We start from the raw sequence: 20,863 nt of genomic DNA on the forward strand, positions 1-20,863 counted from the left end.
AGAATTTACAAATGACACTGATCAAACTCTGATCAGAGTTAGATCTGAGTGTGAGCATGGTGTGATCCGATTCTCTCAGATTTAGAGTGCGTGTCCACGGTCCAGATTGTCGGTCGGCGCTTTGGATGGAGCGGAAAATCCGCTCCGCCCAAAGTGCCGCTCCTTTCTGTACGCACGGTGATTCCAGATGTGTTTATTGCACACATCCGAAATCGCTGCACCCCATACATAGGACTGTGTTATTTACCTTGCGGCGATGGAGCATTGCCGCAAGGTAAACAGACATGCTGCATTCTAAAAAGACGCCCCGCATGTCCGTAAACGGCGGATGCATGTTCGCATGCATAGTGGAGACGGGATTTCATAAAATCCCCTCCACTATGCTGTAACATCTGGACGCTGCGGGTTGAACGCTGTGGTTGTACACAGCATCCAATCCGCAGCTAATCCGGATGTAATTCGGCCCGTGGACATATACGATAAGAGAAGATGGAGAAAAAATGGCTCCATGTTCTCCATTCTGTGAGGCTGCGAATATCGGACTGTGCTCAATGTCATCCGAGTGCCATCCGATGTTTGACATGGACTCATTGATTTGCATGGCCGAGTGCGATCTGATAATTTGATCAAAGTCAGGCATGCAGCGAATATTTCCTCATACACTTTCTGTCCTAGGAAAAAAATCGAACTTGTGCGTGGCCCCATATCATAACATTGGTCGAATCACAATTGGACTGAAAATACGTGAGCCCTTACAGACATGATTTAAATGATGTTTATCTGTAGATTACACCTATATCTGTGTAATAGCATTTAAAGAGGTGACAGGTTCATTTTAACAGGTAAAAGGACAAATTTAGCCCTTCTACAAAGAAATGATATTCCTTTTATATGCATAAATGGCAGTGAAGAGAAGACTGATGTGGCCGACAGCAGCCTGGGAGACATCTACATACACTGATCACTATTGGCTTCGGACATACAGTACCTAAAAGTAGTATTCAACCCCCTGCAGATTTAGCAGGTTTAATAAGATGCAAATAAGTTAGAGCCTTCAAACTTCAGACAAGAGCAGGATTTATTAACAGATGCATAAATCTTACAAACCAAAAAGTTTTGTTGCTCAGTTAAATTTTTATAAATTTTAAACATAAAAGTGTGGGTCAATTATTATTCAACCCCTAGGTTTAATATTTTGTGGAATAACCTTTGTTTGCAATTACAGCTAATAATCGTCTTTTATAAGACCTGATCAGGCCGGCACAGGTCTCTGGAGTTATCTTGGCCCACTCCTCCATGCAGATCTTCTCCAAGTTATCTAGGTTCTTTGGGTGTCTCATGTGGACTTTAATCTTGAGCTCCTTCCACAAGTTTTCAATTGGGTTAAGGTCAGGAGACTGACTAGGCCACTGCAACACCTTGATTTTTTGCCTCTTGAACCAGGCCTTGGTTTTCTTGGCAGTGTGCTTTGGGTCGTTGTCTTGTTGGAAGATGAAATGACGACCCATCTTAAGATCCTTGATGGAGGAGCGGAGGTTCTTGGCCAAAATCTCCAGGTAGGCCGTGCTATCCATCTTCCCATGGATGCAGACCAGATGGCCAGGCCCCTTGGCTGAGAAACAGCCCTACAGCATGATGCTGCCACCACCATGCTTGACTGTAGGGATGGTATTCTTGGGGTCGTATGCAGTGCCATCCAGTCTCCAAACGTCACGTGTGTGGTTGGCACCAAAGATCTAGATCTTGGTCTCATCAGACCAGAGAACCTTGAACCAGTCAGTCTCAGAGTCCTCCAAGTGATCATGAGCAAACTGTAGACGAGCCTTGACATGACGCTTTGAAAGTAAAGGTACCTTACGGGCTCGTCTGGAACGGAGACCATTGCGGTGGAGTACGTTACTTATGGTATTGACTGAAACCAATGTCCCCACTGCCATGAGATCTTCCCGGAGCTCCTTCCTTGTTGTCCTTGGGTTAGCCTTGACTCTTCGGACAAGCCTGGCCTCGGCACGGGAGGAAACTTTCAAAGGCTGTCCAGGCCATGGAAGGCTAACAGTAGTTCCATAAGCCTTCCACTTCCGGATGATGCTCCCAACAGTGGAGACAGGTAGGCCCAACTCCTTGGAAAGGGTTTTGTACCCCTTGCCAGCCTTGTGACCCTCCACGATCTTGTCTCTGATGGCCTTGGAATGCTCCTTTGTCTTTCCCATGTTGACCATGTATGAGTGCTGTTCACAAGTTTGGGGAGGGTCTTAAATAGTCAGAAAAGGCTGGAAAAAGAGATAAATAATCCAAACATGTGAAGCTCATTGTTCTTTGTGCCTGAACTACTTCTTAATACTTTAGGGGAACCAAACAGAATTCTGGTGGGTTGAGGGGTTGAATAATAAATGACCCTCTGAAACAACTTTTCACAATTTAAAAAAAAAATAAACAAAGAAATAACATTCCTTTTTTGCTGCAGTGCATTTCACACTTCCAGGCTGATCTACAGTCCAAATGTCACAATGCCAAGTTAATTCCAAATGTGTAAACCTGCTAAATCTGCAGGGGGTTGAATACTACTTGTAGGCACTGTAAGCCTTTTACAACAAATTATTCCAATGTAAACCTTGTCTATCCTCCCGAACATGGCTGACACCCCCATTCGTTTCATCCAGCTGCCGAGGGTGGCTTTTCAAAAACTCAGTCTCAGGCTTTCCTGTGATAAAGTATGTACACTGCTAAGCTGTGCTTTGACCGTTAAGAGAATGGACATAGTCTTGAAACAACCATTACGCCACAAGCAGGGCATTACTTATTTACACAGTTTTCAGCGCTCGGAATTACAGGCACAATTCACCTTGAGGCGAATGACTCTCCTGGGTATCGTGCAGAGCCTGAGCAAAGTAAATAGGAAGGTTATGTTTCCATTATTATATTCAGCAAAGCAGATACTTGGGACTGTAGTGATAAATAGACAGTAGGATTCATTTATACCTCTGATTTACTTGAGGTATTTTACATAAAGAATATAGCAATTGCCATTTAATGTGAGAGATTAGTAAATAAGTTAGCAAAAAAATTAATTTGTTAGAAATCGCTCCAAAACTTCTGATCTTGGCAAATCCAAGATTTTGGAAATTAAATCCCTCCAAATCTGTCCAAATTATTTTGAGGGACACAGAGGTTAAAATGAAAAACAATTATGCTCACCTGTCCTAAGGCCTCACCTACCTCCTTATGTTCCCGGAGCTCCCTGGTCTTCAGGATGGGTATCCGGTTCTTCGGTGCCGAGTCTCACGTGGTCACGTAGGGGTGATGCACGTCATTGACGTTTTGGACCAATTTTTGACATTTCAGTTTCAGAACGATTTTATTCTGTCTGATTTGAATCTGACAGGCAAATTGAGAGAATTTGCCCTGAAATAAGAGTCAAAAGTTTTGTTTGCCTCATGCTGCCATCATAACTAAGCTGAGGGAACTCATTGAATGCCAGTGATTCCCAAACAGGGACACCGGGAAGAAGAGAAAGTCAATAAGTGTCCGCTATTGCAAATATTTCCCACTCATTAAAATGCCAGAGCCACGCCTGGGATAATCTTCAGAGGAAAGGGGGAAAAGACATCCAATATCCAGCTAGTGAAATCAAGTTATAGATGAAAAATATAAATTTTATTCTATTTAAATATTAAAAATCCACCATGTCTCGGTGATGGATCACACAAAGAAAATGTATAGCAAACCCTGGATGTTCTTTGAAATATGGCTAAGGATCTCCACATTATAGACCCCTATAACAAGGATACTTGAGGTTGTAATGGGGATGGGGGATTCCAAGGAATGACACGTGCTTCACGGGTTCCACCATCATTATAAGGTTGGCTGACAGTCTCCAGTGATCTATTTAGAAGTCTATAGAACGCTACAGTATACAGCTCATTTGCAGATTATAGGCATGTCAATTGGATCTCAAGATAAAGAATATAAAATTAAGCTTCTGCAGAAATTAGAAATATCTACTCTAATTATTTTAGACTTCATAGCTATTTCTGGACAACCTAGAGGGTTAGCCTCATCTCAGCCACCTCAGCCTCTCATGTCTTAGAGGGAAATAACTCCTCCAGACTCCAGCCACCAGAGGTGGAAAGGACATACTCAATCAGCAGCTGAGCTATCTTGGAAGTCCCATTAATTTCTATGGGATTTACGAGAACACCATACCTCAGCCGCACTTGGATAGTTGCACACCTCCCTCTCCAGTGGTCAGAACCTGGACAGAATATTTCATGCAGATGCTAAACTGCACCCAGACATGAAGTCAATTTTTTATATTACAGAAGTACTAGGGGCACAAGTTATTTACGTAAGATGGACACTCCACAATGTAATGTACAGCACTACGTAATGTTTTGGCGCTATATAAATAAAGCATAATAAGAATTATGTTTACAATCAGCCCTTCCATCCCAGTGTGTTTTGAAGGATAACAGGGAAATGTACATTCGTTAATGTAAAGTACTTTAAAATCTTTAAAATGCATCTTCATATATTCTATTTTGTTTAATACATGTGTTAAAGCACATTTCATAGATTAAATATATTTTCATATAATTTGTAATAGAAGCAGATGAATATTTAATATTGTCCCTGTTAGCCAATAATCATTATTTTATTTATTTTTTGCTCTGCTTGGTTTACTGAAGCCCTCTAACTTAAAATTAAAGGGCTTGTGTCATGAGGACTGTTCACTTTTGTAATAAAGCTGGTCTATGAATTATTTTTTGTATATGTTAATACCTCAACCGTTATAATCTAAAGGCCTCTTGTACTTTCTGATAGCAGCATGGCCAGTCAAAATGGCTGCAACTTCAGAGCTGATTGGTCTTCTCGTTGTTGAGAGATAACTCCCTTAAACTTGTTCAACCCCAATTAATCGTGGAAATTAGCCATGAAACCTTCACTGTTATTTACCAATTCAGAATCACATTATGGGATCCCCAATCCCTGTGCCACAGAGACCATAAGTTCTTTATCTGGCTTTAATGTGGACTCTCAACCCTGGTACAGGTGGAATCAATCTTTACCCTCATGCCTAAAGAAGTGCTAAAATGGCCAGCCATTCTAGATGTCCATATAATAATAATAATAATCTTTATTTATAATATGACATATAACATGTAGAACAATTTTCATGGCTGCAAGTTAAGTTTACGGTTTAGTAAGGCATTTTTAAGCTAAAATCAGGATGGATTCCTAAAAAAGCAGAAGTATCAGTCTTTCCTTTTGTATTTTTCAAATTTTGGGATCCAAATTTTGTGTAAGAGGAAAAATAGACATTAAAAACACTGCGTGAACAAGGCTTCAAGGGGCTGTACAATTTAGAAAACTTATCATCATCAAACCCTAGCACAGACTTTTTAGTTTTAATGACGATAATCCTGGACAGAAGATTGTCTTCTTATGGTCGGAATGAAGAGTGCTTACAAGTAGCATCTCTCGTTCTGGACACCCTGTCCTGTATTACACATTTTGATCAGCTTATTGTCAAGAGAGACTTCTAACAAATAAGGATTGACCCCGGGGTTGTTCATCTTTGGGGACATTTTGTTTATTTACTTAGATGCCTGTAAATGGCTAAAAATAATTTTTGCAATTGGGTTTTATTAAGAATGTTGCAGAGGAGCTTAAGAAAAAGATAAACTTTTCAACACAGAGGCCATAGGCAAATTCTGAAAATATTTTAATGGAACTTAATTGCAAAAATGATTTTCAGCCCCAATTACATGCATTTAAGGAAAAAACAAAATCTCCTGAAAGGCGGACAGCATCTTTAACCCTCTTGGTGATATAAATAGGTGATATAAATTATGGTGTGCAATCATCTTGAAGGCCTTACTCAGCATAACTTTACATATTAGCCAATAGAACTGAAAGGAATATATTAGCAAGTTGTGCCACCAGCTAATGCAGAAAGACATCTAAGTTGAGGAGAGTTTCTGTCTTTTCTTGGTATTCAATTGTAGACGTTGTGAAGACACTGAAGAATGAAGTGGTCAAGTTCCAGGCTTGCTCCTTACCTGTTTTCATACAACACATTGAGATTTTGCAATGCAGAACAATTTATTGTTGTGGGTCTCAATGTTGGTAGAAAACTGGGAACTTCTCATCTTGTTTTTAGTTGAGTCTTTCATTAGTTGAGAGTTTTCGCGGCACAAAGTACTGTTGAGGTTAAGCAAGTCGAGAGTAGGCTACTTTTGGGTGGATTTTACCATAACCATACATCGTAGGAGCCTAAAAGCTTCTAAATTCAATGCTTTCTATGTTAACATCACTAACCAGAAGTTACATTTTGACTTGGTGCCTTCTATGTCTTAAAGTTGTATTGTTAGAACCAGAATTTAACATCCTTTATGGTTTCCTGCTCTCCCCCCCAGACCACCGCTCTTGATAAGGAGAGGCAGGTTTTCAGACGAAGACGCAACCAGGATGTGAGGAGACGATTCATGGCCCAGCCAGCTGCACCTGAACTGACTTCGGAGTCAGAGGACTATTCACCAAGTTCATCTGAGACTGTTCGCTCACCTAACTCACCCTTTTAAGGAAACACTTTAAAGTCTTGGCTTAACCCTTCGAGACTTCAGAATGAGAAAAAAAGAAAACCCTTCTGGAAATCTGTTTTGGACATTACCAGTCTTGACAATAATTCTAGGTTTGAAAGAACAAATAGCAGGGGTGAAAATATGAGATTGAGAATGTCTTTTGTCCCAATGGGGGTAAATGCTTGTAATATGTTCTTACGAATGACTGATACATGAATGAATATAAGGCTGCTATATGTGGGAAAGACATAAATGGGGTACGGTTTACATTGATTACCGCATACAGCAACCATGCAGATTATTATAACATGTTAAGGCCAGGATTAATAGTGAATATACTGAGCTATAGGAGAATGATAGAATATCATTATTGTGAGTTATTATATGTAATATGAAGCACAGCCACATTATGGTGGGTAACCTAATGTTTCCGAACATCTGTTTGCAGGGCCTATAAAAGGCCAAGTCATGATTGTATGCCTACGTTAGCACAGATGCATGAGAAAGAAAATAGGGATTGCTACAAGTTGTTTTGCAAGTATGGACTGATTGAAGGGCAATCTAATGTCAGTCCAGTCCATGTCGCTATCACTTCCATCATACATTCTCCAGGAAGCCCGGCAGGAAATTCGCAGAGAGTGGATGTATCAATAAAACGTTGTTGAAAACCAGAAAAAATTAAATTTACATTTACCGAAAGCCAAAATGACCAGTTAGTGTTTGTCAGCTTATGGAGTAGTAACGGATATCTTGGATGCCAATGTGTGAGAGCGTTGTATGTCTTTCTTGCCTGTTGTCTTTCTACGTCTGTCATTCTCCACCAAGAAATAAATCCAAATATTTTTTTCTCGTTTTGTCATTTAAAAAAAAAAAATAAAGTCTGAATCTTCTGTCACTGTTTTTTAATTTGCTTTGGCCATACTCATTTTTTCACTTTCATTGTCCTCTGTTGTAGTAATATTATCATTAAAACATTGAATGAACTAAATAACAACGATTTTATGACTGCTCCACTTCTGTGAATTACCCCATTTACCCTATTTTGTAACATACTTTGGGGGTCACTTGTAGCTATGGACTTGCGATGAAAACTGTTATAACTATAAAAAAAGAAAAAAACGGCAAGATGTATAGCAGAGAGGTATGGTAAAAGCATTAAAAGTACTGTATTTTTTTTCACTACAGCTTATTTATATTTCAGGTTTTAGGATGTGTTATCAGTACATTTTTATTCCACATTCTCCAGGTTTTATTTATAATGATAATCTATAAGATGCAAGGTAACTGTACACACTTTGCTTTTTGCACTAAACCTTAGTTAAAGCCTTTGATAAAGTCCTGAGCAGCAATCTTAATTCTGCCAAATTCTCCTTGTTGTTAAACATATCTTTAAAAGGGTTCTCCATTGTTTGTTTTTTTACTATGAGCCAATAAACTAACAGGCAGATAGTCGCTACCTCGGCACTGGTTCAGAGCAGTCACTCACCGCTCCTGTCGGCAATCAGCTGCTCCACATCAACAAAGGAGCTTTTCTCCTTCCGGGTTGCTCTGCTGATAAGGTGTGACCTGCCAACGTCTTTACGATTGACAGCCAGCTTTCCGCAGCTATGCAGCATGGAGCCGGTTGTCAATCAGCATGACATCGAAGTCACTCCCCATCAGCAGAGCGGAAGATAAGAAGAGAAGCTGCTGCTCTGATGACGTGATGTCAACTGAATCCGCAGAATCACCAGCAGAAGCGATAAGTGACCACTCTGTGCCGGCACAACAGACACGTAGTTGGCAACTACAGTATATATATATATATATATATATATATATATATATATATATATATATATATATATATTATTTTTACCCAAGTGGGCGTGGTCTTCAACTCCTCTCTGTGAGCGTCTCCTTGAGGATCACGCCTACTTGGCTAGACGGGACTTATATACAGGGAAAAGGGAGCTATGTCACAGTAACAGACAGGAACAAAAGCAAAACAATGTCAGGTTGAGAACAGGGACATTTAGGTAAAAAAATAGCATGTGTCCAAACTTTTGGTCTGTACTGTACGTGCCTGTTATTTCTAAGGCACACAGTGAAAAATTAATATAGTCCTAGATAACCCCTGAAAAGCGACCTGTAACATCCAGAAATGCTATTTACCTGCAAATATAGGGTCAATTTGCGGAAAAGTACCATTTAAATCCTATGTAGCCAGCTTACTAAAGCAGCAGCTACAGGGAGACATTGTTATATTCTCCCTGCAGCTGCTCTCTTTCAGTCATAGGGGAAGGGTTACAATCAGAAAAATAGAAAAAAAGTTATTTCCAGCTCCTGGTAAAATTTCTTTAAACTTTATTCCATCATAGAATTAAAAATATAATTCTGATACAAGGTAGAAATGAAGAAAGTGAGGCATTTCGAACAGATGCAAGGTTACAATTACGGCTCACTACACAGTGAGAATACTGTGACGATTCCACAGCACATTGATTGACAGCCTGCTCTGCAGCCGTGAATCATAGTGCCAAGGAGTATTAGAGACTCGCTCTCTGTGTAGTGAGCAATGACTGTAATCGGTCCCTGTACGCTCCAAAGACTGGAAGCGAGCAGCTGCTGGTAGAATAACACTTCATTTTCTCCTCATAGCCGCTGCTCCAATAAGCCAGGTACAGCTGATTTAAACACTGACCTCCAGATTAACCCTATATTTGCAGGTAAATAGTTTCCCTTTAATAGCTTAGATTTCCTATATCAGATTGCTGTCCTAGTGTAAATCATGTGCAGATATTTAGTATCCATGAAATATTTATAGATTTCACCCCTTGAAACCTGCAAAATTTTTAATGCATTTCTTTAATGTGAGGTGATCTATATGCAGCGGTACAGTATCATAAACTTGCTGGCAGAAAGCTTATTGGTAGCTGCACTTTAGTGAAATTTTGCACCTTAATGCAACGTTAGTAGTTATAAAGTTTTACTTTGCAACCTTTTCTTTTTGCTGATCATCTGATCACCAATGTGCAATAATCTTACACTATAAAATCTGGTTCAGTCAGATTCATTAGATGAAATCAGAGTGAATATTCAATGAAGTTTAGCTCATCAGATCCATCCATAATAATGAATCTGATGAAAGTATATTACATGTATGACCGCCCATATGTGCAGTGCCCAATGCACAGTGCTGCTTTCATCAATGGCCTTTGGTATTTCCGCATCATGTGTAAACTGCATCTCTTGATGATCTCCTGATGATCCTTCAGCGCTGGTTTGCAGTCTGCAATATATATATTACTGGGCACATGGGCCGCTTTGTATCCTACCCTAAAGCGATCACTATAAACAGCATTGATTTTCTCATATATTAAAATGTAAAAAGCACAGGGGTATACAAAACGTTATGTTCTGTATTAAAGAAATATCAGGGCATAAAGTGCGAAGAAAGATTGCTGATGGTAGATGTCTCTGCACATGGGGCTGGATTACTGCTAGGGGAGGTCATCTCATTTCATTTCATTGGGTTGCAGCTAGTGGTAAACGCAAGTTCTAATCCCTCGAGTTTGCCTAGGGTGCTCGATCATGCACCGAGCTTTGCAGGTTCTCGACCTACTTGTTCGAGTCCTTGTGGACACATTTTAGGCAACTGTTAGACCTCCACAAAAAACGCAGGCATTGCCTGACAAACGTGGGCAATCTCGGAAAGTTTTTGCAGCTGCGAAATATGCTGCCATGAGGACCAGAACATGTCACTCCAGCACCCGCGATACTAGCTGCATTCCCGAGCACCCTAGGCAAACTCGAGGGATATGCACTCATCACTAGTGACAACTACTGATGGGGCAGCATTGTGGACCACAAAGCCCATCCAATCCTACTGTATCTCCCTCTATAATGTATCCAACCTGCAGATATTGAAGAAGACAATTGGCCAGAAGTAGTTCAAGATGCAACATAATGGTAGATTAAATACTTTGCACATTTCTATTAATATTGGCAATATTATATAATAGCCAGAAAAGGAAAATTGCTAATATCATGCACTTCTGCTCAAGTTGTGCTGTACTGTAACAGGGTATAACAGTTCTAATTTTGGTCATACTTTCTAATATATTTTAGTATCTAAATTTCTCAACATGCAATTAAAAAGTGATTTTTATTTCAGAATTGGAAAACAAAATTCCAGAATGGAATTTAAAAATAAGTCATACTTCCTAAATATTAATCTGTGCCCGTTTCCACGGTGCTTGGGTCCCCCACTAGTCTCTACTTCTTGCTTTCTCTCCACACTCAGTAAATGACCACTTAGTTAGTCCATCACTAACCTCAGCAATGACCCAACTCAGACATTGATTGGCCTCAGCAGGTCATATGTTCCTGTGTTGAGACATCATTGCTGCATCAGAAAGTAGAGACTGACTGAGAATGGGCAGCATCAGAACAGGAGAACAGTGAGAAGTGTGAAAGAAGATACAATTCCAGCAAGATGGATCCTTGAAAAACATTTATTGAATATACAAAAAGCCAGAAAAAAAATCACTCTAACATCATTAAAAAATCAGATGCTTTTCAGGCATGGTCCTTAATGAGTAAGCAGACGTGTTTTAGACGTAGTCCTTACTGAGTACCGAGGACTACGTCTGATTATTTATTTTTTGTAGCAGTGATATTTTCTGTCTTCTTGTATATTCAATAAATGTTTCTCAAGGATCCATCTTTCTGAATTTTATCTTTTCTTCATTAGAGGTTTTTCTCACATTTTTATCCAGCCTAACCAGCAACTTATATCTCACTCCTGTCCTGAGTGTCATGGACTAAACGGTTATGTACCAACCTTACTAATGAGGAAAGGGTTATCATTACGTACAAATGATTCCCTGGACCGGATACTTTGTATCAAAGTCTCAGTCATGATGGGTCTTCGGAACCTACACGTAAGCAAGAAAGTTTCCTTTCACTGACTGTACGTAAAGATCTTAATGTCGGTGAGGATATAGAACACAGCGCATGTAAGTGGGCTACATATGTTTTCACTATAGAATAATTCAGCCTATTTCCATAAAACTGAGCAATCCCTTTAAATATCTTTCTATCAGCTGTAATCTCAGACACTCATGAAGTCCATTAGAATAGAGCTTAACTGTTTTTGAAGGGTTACGCCAGCTTTCTGGATTTTGTGCCATATGGGCGATGAAATGAATGTGCTGCTTTTTAAGAAAGGGGAGTATGAAGTTTTCTTATTAGCGACGTTAACCTCGGAGTGTTGGTATTTGTAGTAGAATTTCTATTACAGATGAGCAGCTTACAAAGTAATCTATAGGATCCTAGTCAGTCTACATAGCGCGTGTGACAGTCATCTTTTAGGGCAAAGTCTTAGTGGCGGAAGTAGTTGATGTGGCCTCATATAACATTTTATTGCTTCAAGGGAGTTTGTTTTGTTGTTTTTTTCAACAAAATGAAATCATAGCATAGTGAAGAATAAAAGGATCTGATGATGATGAATCTACACTAGAGACATCTCGCAACTGGATACTGCTCTAAATTTTGGTCAAGTATGTGCAGAAGAAAGATATTATATCAGTAACACTTGGAACCCATATAAACCTGCTCATTAAATGGGAAAGAGCTGATCCATCCCATTGCCTAAAGGGAATCCGTCAGCAGGTTTCTGCTATGTGAGCTGAGGACACAATGCTGTAGGGGTTAAAACACAGATTTTAGCAATGCCTCTCGTGCTGTTGTTTGCTTACAATGATTGTTTTAGCACCAGTAGCTTATTGATGGACTAGATCAGCACCTGCTTGTCCGACACACCCCTCCTGTGATAAGCAGCTCACTGTCTATAGACAATGTACACAGAGAGCCTGGTGTGGGCGGGGGCAGCTTCCTCAGCTCTGCTGTATTGCTAAATCTAAAAGCTCTGATTGTGTGAGAATGGCTGCACCCAGTAATCTAAGTGACACATCGTTGGATTCAGCTTCTATTTGCCTACATCAGGCTGCTCTCAGATAAGGTAGCAAAAACCTGATGACAGATTCCCTTTAACTTATTAAAAGTTGACTAGAAACTGTTGTGAATAATTGAAAACAGTAATCACACCTAGTTCTGAGTAAAAAAAAAAAAATCCCCTTCCACTGAGATTGACCACAGTCTCATAGATGGCAAGTGATAAGTTGAGGTCTGTTATGGGTTCTGCATTAGGGCTCAAGAGCTTGAAGCCTGATAGATACCTACAAAAACAGAGAACAATCGTTTAATTGTAATATAACTCATATAACGAAAGGGAATCTGTCACCGGGTTTTTGCTATGTAATCTGGGAGCAGAATGATGCAGGGGCATTGATGTCACTTACTAGGCTTTGTGATGTTGTTTCAATAAAATCAGCATTTTATCAGCAGAAGATCATCATGACAGGACTAGATATCTTGTGCCTCTTAGTCAACCGTTGTGTGTAACTCATCCCCCACCACTGATTAGCAGCTTTCTGTTCATATATAGTGTACTCAGAAAGCTGCCAATCAGTGGTGTGGGCGAGGTTATACACAGCTCAGCAACCAGAGCTCTGCTAGATCTGAATTTTAGAAAACTGATTTTATCACAACATCACAACTGCTGCACCCAACAAAATTAAGGAATACATCGCTGAAATTAGGGTCTCTGCCCCTACATCATACTGTACTCAGGTGAGATGAGGTTGCAAAAACCTGGTGATTGATTCTCTTTAAGGTTCCCCTTTGAACTGGTCAGAAATCCGCTTAGAAGATACTTCAGTAGAAGACAGATAAGGGTTTTAGATCCTGCGGTCTGATGAGCTCAGTAATGGAGTTGATTGTTAAAGTTTCTTAGTTAAATAGTTATCTAGACTGGCATTTGTTTATGGTCTTTCTACATGGGACAATGCAAGTTGTGAAGGGACTGAGCAATTGTTAAAGGGAGTCCATGAGCCCCAAAATTCATTTTAAATAGGTTATACAGACTTGGCCCCTATAACAACCAGACTAGTACAGAAGCTTTTATTGGTACAGTGCCTGAGAAATTAGCTTAATTTATATGCAAATAAGGAGGCTTCAGTGGCAAGGCCTAAAGTTTGGTGCCCTGTTATTCCTCCTCAATGATATATTGGGGCCAGTCTCCCGCTTCTGACTTACCGGGCTTGCTTCCCAGAGCCAATACTGTCTGAATACTGCCGGCGAGTGTACGGACAGTGGCCATGAATGTTCTCCTCGCTGTCTCCTTTCTTCTGATGCTGCCCACTGCACGTCCGGTTGACATCTGTCAGTCAATGATAAGAACCGCCCACTTGACTGAAAAGCCCAGAATGAGATTAAATAAATAAATTACAATTTCTGCCAAATCTTTTTCTGCAAACTTATATATCAAGCTGTTTTGAATGTGACAAATTTTCCTTTAAATCTAAAAAAAAGGGTGAAAATATTCACATCATAAGTCAAAGTTTCAGTATTTTTTAGCACTTTGATTTTAAAGGGTCTCAAAAAATGAATATTATTTTCTTAAACATATTTCTTTTTAGTTCTAAACATAAAAAAAAGAACATAACTATCCAGTAGCAAAAATAAGTCTGGTGCCATATTTCTGACGGCCCTTAATTGGGTAATGATGACACTCATCTTGTTTTAGATGTAGCACTAAGCCATGGGGAAAGGTCAACTGACCCTCGGCTTTGACTTCCTCCAAGAGGAGTCATTTCTACAATTGTGCCATTTTGTATGTTTGTCATAAGGCGATGCATGACATAGACATCACCACACTGACTACTCGGTATAGGGAAGCAGATGACGCCATGTTCTGATGATTAGTGTCCATGTTATATCTTTATCATGTATGTAAACTGTAGAATCATTCATTTGCAATAACTTGTAGTACAGCCGTCAGCTATGTTTTAGCCCTTCTGCTGATCTTTTATATTTTACTGTCTGAGCAAGAAATGTATTTGCATGAGATATCAGTGGAAACCTGATATGTTTTGATACATACATTATTGAAAATGCTGATTAAGTTAAATTAATTACACTGTTTCTCAAATGTTATTACACTATAATAAATAACCTAAAAGGAGGTTATTTCTTCCAAAATAAACATAAGATTGTCGTCAACTTAAGTTTATTTCTGGGAACTTGGACATGTTCCCTGACGAAACGCCAACGTCCTTTTATATGGAAATTTTACACTATTTGACATGAGTGTTGTAAATGAATCCTATGGGCACTACTGCGTAATATCTGGTGCAGGACCTGAGGGGGCGCTATATGGCCCTGTATACTGTCACGTCCCTTCAGACTCTGCACCAGATCTGCATGGAGCCCTTCTTGAATTGGGCAAAGCAAGCTTTTCCTTCCAAGCCCATAACTTTTCAATGACCCTTAGAGTAGAATATATTGCTATATTATTGAAATTGTAGATTAATTAATGATCAGAAGTACTGTTCAGTTATCCTTAGGCTGACCGTGATAACTCAGTTTTCTCCTATTTTTGAAAATCCCAATTATCTTGTGGTCCTTATCATCAAATGCAGTAAAATGTCAAGTATGTTGATCTACAAAGAGGGTGCACCAAGGTGGCCATATGCTCTCAAAAGCTGAAGGCACGTTGGGCCAACAGCTATTGTTCCCCAAGCTCCTTGCACACATGCACACTCGGTTTGGTTGAGCATGCATGCATTTTCAATGGAGACAAGGGTGAAAGATTCTGCCATTCTGATGTATCCTTCCTGAGAATGAAAGACAGGGCATTAATATTCAACATGTCCAATCCTTCTTTCTCTCCAAATTATCTCTTGGTGGAGAGATGGGAGGGCCCCATTCATATTAAGATAAATTCTGTCAGTTTTGCTACAAGAGGAATACACTGCATGTGGTGCTATTATTGCATCAAAACAACTGCGTTATTAGTCATTATATTCGGCACAGCATTGTGGCTTTCGTTTTTAACAGATACCATGATGCATGCGTATGAGACTCTGGAAGAAACACCAATTTCAACCACAATGTCCTCTTTGGTGTCATTTTATTAAAGCACCACTCCATCAGGGTTTTTCAGCGGTGGAATGGCACTTTAGGCTACTTTCACACTAGCGTCGTGCACTGCACGTCGCAATGCGTCGTTGTGGAGAAAAAACGCATCCTGCAAAGTTGTCTGCAGGATGCGTTTTTTCCCCATAGACTAACATTACTGACGCATTGCGACACGTCACAACCGTCGTGCGACGGTTGCGTCGTGTTTTGGTGCACCGCCGCCACAAAAAAAAGTTACATGTAACTTTTTTTGTGCGTTGGGACCGCCATTTTAAACCGCGCATGCGCGGCCGAAACTCCACCCCCTCCTCCCCGTACCTTACAATGAAGCAGCAGAAGCGTCTTAAGACTGCTTCCGCTGCCAACTTTCGGGCATTTTCTTCACAGTATGCGTCGGTACGTTGGGCCGACGCAGCGCGACGGCCCCGTACCGACGCTAGTGTGAAAGCAGCCTTAAGTGTAATCTCCCAACCTTTGATCTTATACTCAGCTTCCGGCGGCTTCACCTTTTACCGATGCCCCTCCGGTTCCGCCGGAAGTCAGAAGTTACATCACAAGAGCTCATTGCAAGTCTATGAGTGAGGAAACGAGGCCAGAACGAGGCTCTCCTAGAGATGTATTGAAAAGTGACATCCGGCGCGCTCTAGCAGACACTGGAGCCTGCCGGCAGGTCACTTTTCACTGGGGATGGACCAGAGCGCCGTTGGGAAAGAATGAAGGGTACGACAGGTGTGTAGGAGACAGGGGGCAGAGGATTTTCATTTAAAGCACAACTCAGGTGGTACAATAAAAAAATCCAGTGGAGTGGTGGTTTACCATACCCCATAAAAGCTCAGTGTGCTCAGTGCAGCTGCAGGATCAGAACAGTTGAGGGGTCATCAGTTCCATTCTGGCAGAGACTTTCAGGACATCAGTGCTGGAGTGGGGAGCATATTTCCGGGGTGAGTAAATAGTTTTTTCCTCTTTTATCTTCATGAATTGTTGCTGTGAGTTCTTTAAGCAAGCCGGAAAACTCCTTTGAAGGCCCATGTAGACTTGTGCATAAATCAGTCTTGAGCTGACCGATTTTTGATTGGATAGCATTTTTGTCTCGGTCCAACTGTCTGAGTAAAACAAATCGCAGCATACACTAATCTCAGAGCATACACTAATCTCTTCAGAGTCTCAGATGACACTCACCCATTCATAAGAAGTATAATTCACCGCACACTCTCTTTGGTAAGTTGCAAACGTGTTCATCAAAATGTATTCAAAATATATGTCCATAAAGCCACAAGCAATATAGTTCATAGTAATGCAATCTGATTAGAAGTTAGAACCCAACGTTTCGGCCCTCCCGGGTCTTACTCATGGGGTTGCTTGGTTTCAGATGTAAGGTAACGAGAGGTAGAGAGAGAGGAGGGGGTTTATACAGAGACCCCTGATGTCTAGTATCCCAGTGCTTCAGAGCATACAATAGGATCCTAATGCTGGTGGCTGTCTGCCAAATAGGGGACCCGTATAAAGCAGTGAGTGGTGGCTATAGAGCAGCGCTCCCGCGCCTTGCTAGGTGTGCAACTGCCAGGCATATGGCATATGGACATATATTTTGAATAAATATTGATGAACAAGTTTGCAACGTACCAAAGAGAGTGTGCGGTGAATTATACTTCTTATTTCTGGGACCGTTAAAGTCCATTCCACCTGCACCTCATGCTTCAGACCTGAGTGCACACCATTTTTCCTATCACTCACCCATTCATGTCTATGGGTGCATAACAAAAAATCAGATCCCACACAGAACATCCAATTTTATGGATACATTTCTATTAACCTAGGAAACTGTATTTGATCATACGCATTTGGAAATGTAGATGTTTGAAAACGGATCACACACGAACATAAAAAACGGATACAAGAATGGCACACAGATGACAATTTGTTAAAAATCGTGTGTTTTCTGAATTAAAATCAGATTATTTTTCTTATGCTCATCTGCAGTGGGCCTAACACTTAGGGCTCATACAGACGTCCCAGAAATTCGGTCTGAGCACAAGACATAATGCGTGGACTGTCCGCGGGTCTCCCGACACAAGCTTGACTGCCTCATAGTGATATATAAGACCAGCGGACAGTGCCGTGTATTGTGCTCTGTGCTTGGATCGAGGTTTCACAGACATCTTCATAAGTTCGGAATATTAAGAAAAGGAGATCTATATTTCTTGTATCTTCTATCTTTCTTCATGACTCAATATGGGCCCAAAGATTACTAGTGTGAATAATACAGATCCGTAAAATATACATATGCATGAGTTCTGATGATTACTATTTAGGTTTCCACCCCATACTTGTGACTCCCCGGAACGCCCACACTTTCCTGGTAAGACCCCGATCTGGCCTAATATACACACTTTTGGGTGGAGTTTCCAAATCACCACCCCTTTTGGGAGCGATCTTGGGAAGTCTGGAACAGATGGGGGGTTTGGAAAGTTGAGCCCCGTATACACTTCGATTATTTGCTTTAGACAAGTTTCAATTTCAAGTTTTAATAAATTAATCCAAATGTGGGAATATTAAAGTATTATATTTTGCCGAGTTTCATCTGGGAATTTTTGAATTTGATTTCATTACAATATTGGTCTGAAAAACCTCAAAATGTCATCATGCAGAAGAAGACTAACAAAAAAGCAGAAGGCATGCCAAGAGCCATTTGTGTGCCAGCTCTGCTTTGCTTTTGAGCCAATGTTCTTTCTGTGTTGGATAATGAGAGTGTTACTGTTTGGAGATATTTCTGTTTCCACATTTTTTCATTTTTAGGTTAGGGTTGTCTGGGAATCTTTACTGCAATAATTCGGAGCCTTGTGATACAATGTTCGGTAATGTTTTTTGATCATTTTTTGTGGCAACTATTTTGGAAACTTGACCACAGAAGATGCAATCAGATTGTGACTGATTCTGTTTCTTAGGCTGCGTTCCCATGATGCGCTTTTGATGATTTTTTTAATATTTCTGCACGTATTAAGTAAAATAAGTTACTTGCATTTTTTTCAAAAATATTCAGCATACAAAACTTATCATGGGAACGTAGCCTTACAGTTCTCTGTAGTTAAAGGAATTCTCCAGGATTAAAAAAAATAAAAACACAGTTGCCTGTTAAACCCATCACCACTCTAGAGGCAATACTGAAATGGTTTTGCCATTTTTTGTTTATTTCCCTGCAAAAATAAAGTACTGTGCACACATGTGACTGTGGTGGCCAATCAGTGACCTCGGTGGATGTGTCTACCAGTGTAGTGTGACAAAAGAAAGTGATTGGCTGTGGTGGTCACATGGATGGACGTGATGTCATCACTTCAGGGAAATAAACAAAGAGCTGCACAGACAACTGGAGGCAATTGAGCAGTGGTGGTGAAATCCTGAGAAACCCTTTTTATGTAAGTGTGGCAAATACCCTGGTTGCTCTTCTTGGTGTCACCTTTACAAGATGGCCACCACAACTGAATGGAAATCTGCTTTAGATTGAAATGCCATTGAAGGTCTATTAATAACCTTGATGACGGATACTGTCTGTGATTTGCAATATAAAGCATGAATAAATGCACACTCCGGGGAGAACTAATATGTATTATACCTTAGGGCGCAGCACATAACAGAGGAATTCACAAGCAGCATCGAGAAAATCCTTGTGTCATGTTCCGCCCCTCAGACCAAACAGCAGCTATAACACAACGCATTAGTTTTCCTTTTCTGCAGGGAGATACATGTGGAAAAACCTTTATTTCTATTGTATAAGCCATTAAAAAGCCAGGACACGACTCTGTTCACCAAACACATTGTAGCCGACCTCTGACCTGTTAGTATCAACCAATACATTTCTTGCCTCAGACTGTTAGACGGGAGCGTGAGAATTTTGTGATAGGAAATGCTGTATATTTACCGTAGCTCTCATCTCAATGTCAATGTGGTGCATACTACATAAAGCCAAGCCAAACCTGTTAATAAAATATTTACTGAGAAACATACCCCGAGCTTTTTGTTCTTCGTTAATAATTGGATGGAAATGAGTTGAAATTTAAAGAGTTTGTCTCTACATTATAACCTGGTTGTGTGACGTGTGTCGGTGCATGCCCTTCCTGTCTCTGTTTCTGTTTCTAAAGGGAACCTGTTACTAGATTTATGCTTCCTGAACCATGGGAAGCATGTGTAACCAGAAAACATGAGCCCTCCGGAAAATTGGTGCCAGATGTGCCAGAGACTGCCAACTGCTGGCCAGCCAAACTCAAGCGGAACCAAAGTGCGCTGGAAGATTTGCAGAGCGAGCAACCTTGTGCGCTGGACCAGATCCTCTGTAAGAACTTACCTGATATAAGAGCCCAGCATGCCAAACCACATGGGGATTTGACGCCAGGAAAAAGAGTGGGATAGATTTGCTGCAGAGACTCCACTGAGACCAACGTGACAGGCCTCAGCAGGGAGCCTGTGCTACCTGGGTGTCGGTCACCACCTGGCAAGGTCCGGATATCCCCAAGTACAGCTTACACTGGTCAGAGCCGGAATCTGCGCTTTGCGCTGGTCGAGCCTCCAAGGTCGGACTACACCTGTCAAGAGTTGAGGCCTGGTCCTTTCTGCCCCGAACCTGAGAGACTTTTGCCAACTGTCAAACCGAGAAGAACCGTGCGGCGGCTGTGACAGGAGAGGCATGACTGCGATAGAGCAGGAACAGTGCTAGTGAGCAGGGCCCTTACTTCCAGCTATCACCTATTGTACCGGTGTCGGCTGGGACTAGGATTACAAGTTGGGAAGGGGCCAGTTGGTGCGTGGCAGGCTCAACAGGCTTTAATAGACTACGTCAGGAAGAGACTTGCGGCCTAGGGGGAAAAACCGGTGACCTCCGCTAAGACCAGAGCTTCAAGTGAGAACTCACATGGTGTCTCCCAGGACTGGGCGCACCACTAACGTTAAGTACTGAGAGACTTTCTAGCTTGTTCATAACTTGTTACAATAATCTATATTGTTAGACTGCATATTTACTAACCAAAGTTGTTTAGAAGTTATTGCTGTATAAAAATACCAATATATCAACTCCTGGCTGTTTCTGCCTCACGATCTCTGTACGTTGAATCCATGCACCTGCATTACACATGAATCAGAGCTTGGCTACACGATTGCAGCCAGGTATGGCTTACTCTGAGATGCTCCGACCTATCAATCACCCGGAGCGAGTTAGAGAGAAGTCAGTCAGGGGCTCCACCATATTAGCCAGGCCTCTCCCTATGATG

The 20,863-nt window shown here is 40.9% G+C and overlaps 1 protein-coding gene across 6 annotated transcripts in view; it reads left to right on the top strand.

The window, feature by feature from the left end:
• DCLK1 (doublecortin like kinase 1) overlaps positions 1–19,610 on the top strand; it is a 487,270-nt gene extending 467,660 nt beyond the window's left edge. For all 6 annotated transcript variants that reach the window (XM_077298215.1, XM_077298213.1, XM_077298216.1 and 3 more), the window contains one exon: positions 6,417–19,610. In XM_077298215.1, the coding sequence (XP_077154330.1) occupies positions 6,417–6,474 (58 nt within the window). In that variant the 3' untranslated portion in view covers positions 6,475–19,610. The remainder of the gene's footprint in view (positions 1–6,416) is intronic.
• Positions 19,611–20,863: the final 1,253 nt, after the last annotated feature.

Source organism: Ranitomeya variabilis, chromosome 3 (assembly GCF_051348905.1).
Source record: "Ranitomeya variabilis isolate aRanVar5 chromosome 3, aRanVar5.hap1, whole genome shotgun sequence".
Lineage (NCBI taxonomy): Eukaryota > Metazoa > Chordata > Amphibia > Anura > Dendrobatidae > Ranitomeya > Ranitomeya variabilis.